This window comes from Salvia hispanica, chromosome 2, assembly GCF_029641045.1.
Source record: "Salvia hispanica isolate PSC_SH4W2 chromosome 2, Shi_PSC_v1, whole genome shotgun sequence".
NCBI lineage: Eukaryota > Viridiplantae > Streptophyta > Magnoliopsida > Lamiales > Lamiaceae > Salvia > Salvia hispanica.
Genome location: NC_142693.1, coordinates 26207467 through 26218108, shown reverse-complemented (window position 1 = coordinate 26218108; position 10642 = coordinate 26207467). Strand labels below are relative to the sequence as shown.

Here is a 10642-nt window from a genome sequence, read left to right as displayed (position 1 = left end):
ATTTTATCATTTTCAGAAACTATCATTTTATGCACCCAAAGTATCATTTTATCAAGTAAAGGCACAATTTCTACATTTAAACAGATCAACCAAACACATAGCAACACACACACACATACAAAAACACAGAGACACACACAACAACACACACACAAACACAGCAGCATTAGCATCAGGACACACACACAAACAAACATAAAGTAACATTTTATCCCATGAAACTATCATTTTATAATGTAAACTATCATTTTATCCCATGAAACTATCATTTTATCCCATATCCCATGAAACTATCATTTTATAATCTGAAACTATCATTTTCTGAATTTCAATGAGTTCAAAAAAGTAGAGAGGGCATAACTTGTCACTTAAGTAAAACAAAACACTATTCACAAAGTATCATTTTATCAAGCAAAATCACAATTTCTACATTTAAACAGATCAACCAAACACATAGCAACACACACACAACAAAAACACACGTAAACAAAGCAAAATACACACACAAACACAGAAAAACACACACCAGCAGCATGCACGGTAAAATGTAAATCTAAATATGTAGATTGTTCTCAATATTGTTATGCATGAACGATATTGTATAAATGTAAGAAATATCTACACTAAAAAACTACAGAATCTAAAAAAAATCGAGAAAATCTTCAGCAAAATGATAAATCGAGCAAAATCAAAAGTGAAATAAGTAATAAACTTCATCCAACCTTTCTTCGGTGAAGCTTCAGCGTTTTCCTTCGACATATTCCAGAATTGTGATGATTTTTCCTTCGATTCTTAGCGTTTGAAACGGGATTCAGAGGGTTTGATTGTGGGAGATATTGATGGAGGGTTTGAGTTGTGAGAAATCGAATGTTAACGTCTGAGTCAAGTTTCTTCTTTCCCACCAAATTCTAAAATGAAATGACAATTTTGCCCTTAATATATCCGAAAATGATAGTTTTATTTGATAAAATGATAGTTTTTGTTAGATTAAATCTAGACCATATATTTTAAAAATGTGTGGTGGAGATTTAGTTATAGGGTTATCACACAAATTGGGGTTATCATTATAATGCACCCCTATATATATATATATATAGTGGTAGTTCAAATCTTTTATACACCACACACTACTACTTTTAATATCAAGCCTAGCTAATGGATACATCTTCCCATCTCTACCTCCTTGCAACATCATTCTTACTACTTCAATGGTTGATTGGTTATATCTTAGCCAACTCATATATCAATAATGATCGTTCTTCACTTATTGCCTTCAAAACTCAAATCTCTTTCGATCCCCACAATATATTAGCCAAAAATTGGAGTAGTGAGAGCAGTATTTGTAGTTGGGTCGGAGTTACTTGTGATTCTCACTATCAAAGGGTGACTCAGTTGAATATGTCATTCATGGGTCTTGCAGGAACCATTTCTCCAGAAATTGGAAATCTTTCTTTTCTCGTTTCTTTAGATATGAGCAATAACTCTTTTCATGGTCCTATTCCCCATTCTATTTTCAACATGTCATTTTTAGAAGTTTTGAATTTGAGGAATAACAATTTGTCTAGTAGCCTACCTCTTGATATGTGCAAACATAATCTTCATAGGCTCAAGAGACTTCGCATTTCTTTCAACAAGTTGTATGGGGAAATACCATCAAGTTTGGAGCAGTGTTCACAACTTGAGTATCTTTCTTTGCACAGCAACTACTTCAGTGGACACATGCCAACACAAATTGGGAACTTGAGATTGCTTCAACAGTTATATTTGGGTGCCAACAATTTAAGTGGTAAGATCTGATCAACTTCATATTACATGTATAAACTTATGTTTATAATTGGTTAATGATTTGATCTAATATATAATTTACTCACAGGAAGTATTCCAAAAGATATTGGTGCTCTTACTAGATTACAATTTTTGGATATGAGGACAAACAACTTTATTGGCCCCGTGCCAAGTGAGATTGGGAATTTGACAATGCTTCAAATTTTGAACCTTGATAACAATACGTTAAATGGTAAGATCTTATTTCATGCTCTAACATTCCCTATACTTTGGAACTAGATAGATTTTTACAAAAAAATGGTTAGAAACGTATGATCCGAATAAAATGCACAAAAATGCTTATTAGAAATACACTTTAGACCCTAGACCTCCCTGTTACAAAATTAGTCAACCTCCATTTTTTATATGTTGTTCTTTCTAATAAGGTGAGATCCATTTTCCACTAACAATAATCTAATCATTTCTCTTTTTCATACTTTATCAATTTTACTTTATTCCTTTATGAAATAATTTTAATATTTCCCTTGCATGTATAGACTCATATATAATTCGATGTAGATGTGATGCAATTTACATTTGACTTGATTGGTTTGAAATTATGTTTTTGATGTCATTTCATAAATTTTCAACTTGTTAGGTAATATACCAGAAGAGATTGGTCGTCTAACTAATTTACAAGGTTTGGGCCTGAGTTACAACAGGTTAAAAGGCCCATTGCCATCAACTATATTTAGCATGCCATCTTTGGAATATGCTGACTTTGCCTTCAATGAATTAAGTGGGTCATTGTCAAGAGATATTGGAAACATGACATCTCTTCTCAGAATTGGCCTTGAATTCAACAATTTCACTGGTATGATTCTGCAGGAACTTAAACTACTCAAACATTTTGTAATTAGCTATCAGTTTATAACTAAAAACTAGCTGATAATTTTGCTACAATAGGCAATATTCCAAAGGAGATTGGTCATCTTAGGAATTTCGAGCGCTTAAGCATGTCTCGAAATATGTTTAGTGGATCGTTGCCAAGAGAAATTGGGAACTTAACAACCATGTATGGATTGTTCCTTCACACCAATGCTTTAAGTGGTAAGATCTTGTCATTTTATTTACAAGTCTTGAACTTTAGGAAGATCTACCATAGTAGAATTAAACAAATTAGATTTTCAAAATTCATGTTGTCCAGGTCACATTCCAATAGAGATTGGTCACCTTGTTAATTTGATAGAGTTGCAATTGGAAGTAAACAATTTCAATGGACCATTGCCAGAAGAGATTGGAAACATGACATACCTTCGCTACTTATGGCTCAACAATAACAATTTAAATGGTATCATATTCTCTCTCACACATACACATGACACAATCCCCTATTACATGATATTCTTGATGATGCAAAACACATGTATGGAATGACCTCTTAACCTTTTGGAAATGAAAACATTCTTAATAATCGAACTTCAACTTCAAAATATTAATGAAACCCACTTTTTATAATAATTTAGGAAACCAAAGGAACTAATTAAAAGGAAACAATGAAACCCACTCGTTTAACTCATATATTTGTATTATAGGGTTGTGTACAGTTGCTATTGTATGCTTAATGTTATATACAAAGATTAAGAAATAAAAATTTCCTATTACTATATGTCACTAGCTATACTATACAGTGCTATCTCTAGTACAATACATTTTAAGGTCAAACTGTATTTTCAACGGGCGTGGTTCCCTGCTATACTTCTTCCACAGCAGGAAGTGATGTGCTCCCACGACATGATATTTTTTAATAAAAATTAATATTTTAATATTTATTTTATGGATAAAATAACATGCTGTGACAGCACAACACTCCTCATGTGGAGGAAGGACAACAAGGGATCCATGCCCATTTTCATCTTTCACCCTTTATACTTTATAGGGTGCTACCTCTAGTAGTACATTTTAAGATCATCTATTGTTTTGATGAATTTCAAGCTTGACATACTCAAAATGAACTTGCAGGTCCGATACCATCCACCATTGTGAATCAATCAAGACTGCTTAGTTTAGTGCTCGATTCGAACAACTTAAGTGGAAAGATTACACCGTTCATTTTTCGCTCCCCCGACATTAAGTTTTTATCCATTGTAAATAACAATCTATGGGGACCACTTCCACCCTTCATTTGCAACAATACAAGTCTTGAATTTCTTGATTTTTCAAACAATAACTTGAGTGGAAGTATACCTCTCTGTCTATTTGAAAATTTGAAGAATCTTCAAGTTCTTAATCTGGGTAGAAACAACATGACTGGTTGGATCCCTGATAATATTTCTCCCAATTGTAGCCTAAAGACTTTAGATGTGAGTCACAACAATTTGGTAGGTGGTGTTCCACTTTCTCTAGAGAATTGCACTTCCTTAGAAGTTATGAATGTGAGAAACAATCAAATAGTTGGTAATTTCCCATGTATGCTCCCATCTAGCTTGCGGTTGCTTGTGTTGCGCTCGAACAGATTCCACGGGGAGATCACATGTCAAAAGAGTTGGCCAAGTCTTCAAATCATTGACATAGCTTCCAATAATTTCAATGGCAATCTATATCCTTTCAACTTCACAAATTGGAGAGGAATGGTGTTGGATCGTGATGCAGAGTTGGACCGTATCAACTTAGGTTTCATGGCTTCGTACATGGGATTCTACAAAGGGAACGAGGTGACATTAACCATTAAAGGGCTAGAGCTCGAGCTTGTCAAGATTTGGCCAGAGTTTATCTCTATTGACTTCTCTTGCAATAATTTTCATGGCGAAATCCCCATGGAAATTGGTGAGCTCAACTCACTCTATCTTCTCAACTTATCTCACAATGCTCTCAGCGGTCGAATCCCAAAGTCATTTGGCAAGTTGAGGCAACTTGGATCACTTGACCTCTCAATGAACCAGCTCACAGGGGAGATACCAAAGGAGATCGCGTCGCTCACATTCCTCGGTGTGATGAATGTATCTCACAACAAGCTAGTTGGAGAGATTCCAATAGGGAATCAGTTGCAAACATTTTCTGCTGATTCATTTGAAGGGAACACAGGATTGTGCGGTCTCCCTCTGCACATTAGCTGCACGAATCCATCACTGCGGTTTGTGGAAGTGGAATCGGATAGGGAGATTGAGTGGGATTATGTGTTTGTTGCGGCTGGATATGTTGTGGGATTAGGAGGCTTCTCTTGGGTGCTTTTACTTTGTCGAAGTTTTAGGTATAAGTACTTTGAGAAACTTGAGGATGTTTTCGAGAAGATGTTTGAGTGTTGCCAACGCCGGAAATAGGAGATAGACGGAGTTGTGAGGAATGAGGTTAGAAGAGACAATAGTGGTGATGAAGTTTAGTTATCCAAGAATGTGTTGGTAATAGTATGAATATGTTTGCTTTAATTATCCAATGTTTTGTAAGGTTCATTATCAGTGTATTTGTTATCTTATCATTGGAGGGCATGTGCCGTCATCTTTTGAAATTATAGAGAAAACGAGCAAACTGAACTTTGATTTTTATGATTTTTTCGTGAAATTAAAAATTTCAATAATTGGTTTTGATATATTAGAATCAAGCTAAATATATAAATCGAAACAATGATAAAAAAAACCGAAATCACAATGATTAGTGACTTAAAATGATTAGTTAGTCCTTCTGAAAAGACAATCTCAAATAAACCAACCATGATAAACTTGGAAAAGTGACTTGATCAACACTAATCACATTCCATAGAACATACCTAGCCCTTCTTTGTGTTGTAAAATATATCTCTTCCCTTCGCCCAACCGCCCCGTAATGTAACCATCTTACGTTATGCATAAATTCCATCGTGCGTTCATCATAGTTTCGGTAAATCTCACTGAAACTCTTCAGCCATGGAGCTCCAAGACCATCTTTGTATCATGAATGGGGATCACAAATATATCAGCAACAAACTCATGTCCTTGAAGTGAAAACTTGACATTGTTACACTTTGCTTACAAAATAACGACTCCCCATAGATATTTCCCACATAAACACGAAAAGGACTGGTTGGCGTAACCTGCAATTGCAATTTCTTTACTACGTCGGAATGGATGAAGTTATGTGTATTGCCGCCACTGATTAAGGTGTCGACATATTCCCCCGAAATCACACCTGCCAGTCTCAACGCCCGGAGAGGCTCGAATCTACATTTCACGGCCTCCAAGAATTCAGGCCATGTTTTCAACAAATTGTGATCATGTTGGTGGAGGAACCAATTGTACGTGCGGTGTTCAAACAGTAGGCCGACTAAGCGTAAACGGTCCTTTTCCGACGTTTCGAAGTAGTCGAAATAGGATTGGACCTTGTGAATCCAGACTGATGGGTCGTCTCCGGTAAATTTTGGGGGATCGATGTGGAGGTGTTACAGACGTGCTCCGTAACGAGACCGGTTAACTAACTTCTCGGAGGGATAAGGTGATCGAACCTTCGACGTTCTCGAAAGATGGACCACGAATTGCTGATTTTCGGACGTTCTCCGACGAACAACAACTAGGGACGAAAGATAATATTCTTGTTGCTCAAAACAAGTTTAGGAAAAGTATTTCATTGATAATTGATTGGCTTCATTGAATAAATAAAATGATAACAACCTATCCCTATTTATAATAATGGAACTACTACCCTAACTTAATGAACAAGAAACAAATATATGAAAAGATATTCAAATCTAATAATATCTAAACTAATATGAGAAGGATAGGGTGAATCACAATTAACTAAATAGAATAATATCTTATGGATATTCCCTAATAATATGTAAAGGATGATCGTATCAACTCCCCCACGGTTGAAATTCACCTTGTCCTCAAGGTGGGAACCACGAAGCTATAAAGAGAGTTGAAAGCAGACTTTGGCGAGACATCTCCTCCTGGATCAAACACACACCGAACAACTGAGCGTCTCCCTTCATCACCTCCGTAAAAAATCAACAAAGGTGGACTGATGTGGTCGTCCAAATTCAATGCTAAAATGGGGAGCTCTGCCACACATCCATTCACATCCACACAGACACAAACAATTACGGGCAAACCGGTGTACGCACCATCTCCTTTCGTGCGCCAATAATTTCCAGCAACATTTTTTGACGGAACTTGAACAACACTCAGTGAGGCGATGACCTTCTTCACTTCATTAGTGGAATCGTCCTCCTCTGCATCGTTCAACAACGTCTTTTCTTCCTTTTCTGTACTCCTATCGGGGCTGCAAGACAGGAAGATTTCCACAAAAGATGATCCCTTATTCTCATTAGGCAAGCCACGATCCATGGCTTCTTTGGCTGCTGTCTCGAATATGGAATCCTTTGAACAAAGCTCCTCTTCTCCCTTACCACGATCAACAATGCAATCTGAACATGAATATGCAATCTGAACATCTAAACTCGATGAATAAGCATCGACTTCTTTTTGGTCCGTCAATTCATTTGCATCATAGCTACCCAAACTCATGTCAAGTGTTGGGGAATGTGTTTGGGTAATGACCTCTCCATAACATCTGTCCTTATCAACCTCCCTCCGGTAGCGATGTGGTTGCAGTTGCTGCGGCAAACGTCGGAATTTTGCACACTCACGATCAAGGGGCTCCACCAGTGTTGGCGGTTCACATGGTGGATATCCCTGCTGTTCCGGTGGGTCCCAGCAGGTGAGCTGATGCACGGACAATGGTTGTGGTCGTGGAGACCAGCCGGTCGGGGGCGGTGGTTCGTAATCCGACACTCGCTGCCGAACGCGCGTTTCAGGCTGATCCCAACGCCTGGTTGGGTGCGCCAGTGGAGTGTTAGAGACCGGAGACCCCACATACTGTCTCGGGACTGGCAGGTCCCAGCAAGTCTGCTTTTTTGGAGGCAGAAACTGCTGCTGCTGGTATGATTCTTGCAAAAACCAACTCGGGTTAGGGCTTTTGCGCACGCAATGCGGCTGTCGGGGTGGCTGTTCCTGCTCCACGAACCGGTCCCCAGAGGTGGAGGCATTCTGTCGGGCGGTATACCCGCTGGAACTAGAACGCGCGGGCGGCGGCTGACTGTGGGGCAGATAGCTGCGGCGGGTTCGCTGCGCGTACGGCGGGGATGGAGTCGGATGTGGCGGTGGCTCCGGCAGCGGAGGTGCATGAGGGTAGCCAACGCAGAGATTGGCTGCATCCTCCGGATGGCGGCTGAAAAAGCCGTCGGGATTGTTGCGCGACCGACTAGGTTGGTGTGGCCTGGGGTATTGTTTCCGACGAAGATTTTCCACGCGCCGATCTACTACGTCCATACGGGATTCCATCATGTCCAATAGGCGATCAAATTTTGCAAACATTGAGTGTATCTGGTGCGGGGGCTGATATTGGTGGTAAATAGCCATAACTAATAATAGGAAAAAAGAGTGAAGTTGGAGTGCCTTCTATGCGAAGAAGGGGTTTGGTGTTATTGTTTTGGTGAAGAAGGTCTCTTTCTTTTGTTGATTGGTGAAAAATGGATATGGATGAAATAAGGTGAAAGGTATAAAATAGAGATTTGTAGCTTCTCTTCGGTGGATTTTTTTGTAAGGGGAAATATGGAAGATTAGGCGTGGCTGTGATAATGGCGCTGCGGTTGGCTGGAATTTTTTTTTTGAAATAAAGATGAACGAAGATAGAGGGTGAGTACGAGATGAAAGCACCAGTTGTTACAGACGTGCTCCGTAACGAAACCGGTTAACTAACTTCTCGGAGGGATAAGGTGATCGAACCTTCGACGTTCTCGAAAGATGGACCACGAATTGCTGATTTTCGGACGTTCTCCGACGAACAACAACTAGGGACGAAAGATAATATTCTTGTTGCTCAAAACAAGTTTAGGAAAAGTATTTCATTGATAATTGATTGGCTTCATTGAATAAATAAAATGATAACAACCTATCCCTATTTATAATAATAGAACTACTACCCTAACTTAATGAACAAGAAACGAATATATGAAAAGATATTCAAATCTAATATGAGAAGGATAGGGTGAATCACAATTAACTAAATAGAATAATATCTTATGGATATTCCCTAATAATATGTAAAGGATGATCGTATCAGGAGGTTGGGCCAACTTGGCTTGGCCTCCAATGTCGAAAACAGCCTGTCGGCTTGGGCTGATAAGGCGGTATATTCTTCTCTGTGGTTGTGAAGCTCTAACCTTAAACATTTTATGGCGGATAGAAGCTCTTCTTGAGAATTATCAACATGAGTTTCAGTTGCCATGATTGAAGGGGTGAAGGCGAAGTCAAGAGAAGATTAGGGGTTTCTACTTGCGAAATGGGGTTTGAATTATCAGCATGAGTTAAAGTTTCAGTTGTCATGATTTAATGTCAGGGAGAGAAGAAGTCAAGAGAAGATTAGGGCAAGAAAGAAGTGAATCGGGTAATGAGATAAATTTCCCTAACAAATTGCCCGTCCCAATTGCTGATGGTAGAAATAGAATTGGGCATCAAATACGAAGAATGATGTTGTCTTTTACGAAATTGATAAAGTAAGAGAGATGAGAAGAATGATAGTTAAAGTAGTGTTAGTAGATACTATGACTCATATTATTTGTAGTGTTTAATGGTGGTATGAGTTGTAAATAAATTAATGTATATAGATAATAAATTGGGATAACTTTTTAAAAATGGAATGCACAGAATCTTTTTGTGATACAAAGGGAGTATAAATTGAAAAGCTTATTTTATTTTATTCTTGTGTACTCCCTTTATCCCAAGCAAGATGACCCTTTCTTGGGACGACACAAGATTTTATACAAATTACTTTTTTGTATTGAGTGATGACAATAACTTAAGATAGAGGAATAAATATAGGTATATCTATTTTTAATAATAGGTTATCTTGATCGAGACAAACCAAAAAGGAAAGTAAGTCATCTTCAATGGAGCAAATGAAGTAATTAAATACTTTTATCAAACTGAAAAGCATGTTTTATTTAATTTTTGCGTAATTAATTTTTTTTTTTCAAAATCATTATTAAAATATCGAATTTTTTTTGCCAAACAAAGCATGTGAAATTTAGGATGGGTTTTGAGCTGGCCCTACTCAAATTATTTTGGGCTGCATTTACACCCCCGATTTATAATCCTCGCTCAATACAAATATTACAAATAATCATAGCAAGAATCGAATCAAGAACTTTATTTCTGGGCCTAGTCCACGGCTAGTGGGCTTAGTTCTGATCATCCTTATTCACTATCGGGCCATCCGTGTCGATCCTCTTTGTGTTGGCCCAATGATCTCCATCACTATGCCCATACTATAATGGAATAATTTATAAACTGACTATTGTATTTGTATGTTATAGTAATTATTTGAAATTTACTTTGTCAAACATTTTTCAAAAAGTTTATAAACTCTTAAGTATTTTTAAAAACTAAGCTAAACACCTACTAATTGAAGTTTTATTCTCTTCTTTCTTTAAATGAAAAAATAAATAAGAGAAGATCGATGAAAAAGTGGAGGCAGACACATTCGCGCCCATGGTGGCTTCTTGATTGATCTGCGGGACGGAATATAGACCCTGCCGACACACTTCTAACTGTGGGGGGAGTGAAGCCGCTTATTTGTATGAAGTTTTCTGTCGAGGAAAGTGAACACATGTAGTACAGAAGTGTAACTTAGTTTGTAAAACGTTTCCCCATCTAACTAATAGATTGGGGTTCGATGTGAATAAATGGGAAACTATTAATGATGCTCGTAAAAATAAGTGATTGCATGGGTTGACAACTGTGTAATAGGATGCCTTAAATGTTATGGTTTGAAGCATTCAATGTTGTCATCTCAAGGTTTTTTTTTCCTTCATTCACTCCGTAGATTAGCAGTTAACAATTCAAGTATT

The 10642-nt window shown here is 37.7% G+C and overlaps 1 protein-coding gene across 1 annotated transcript; it reads left to right on the top strand.

Moving 5' to 3' along the window:
• Positions 1-1155: 1155 nt before the first annotated feature.
• LOC125198312 (uncharacterized) lies at positions 1156-5084 on the top strand. Its single transcript, XM_089064963.1, has 6 exons — positions 1156-1786; positions 1874-2017; positions 2423-2638; positions 2731-2874; positions 2972-3115; positions 3787-5084. Exons 1-6 carry the CDS (start codon positions 1156-1158, stop codon positions 5082-5084), a joined length of 2577 nt encoding a protein of 858 aa, XP_088921089.1.
• The last annotated feature ends 5558 nt before the right edge of the window (positions 5085-10642 follow it).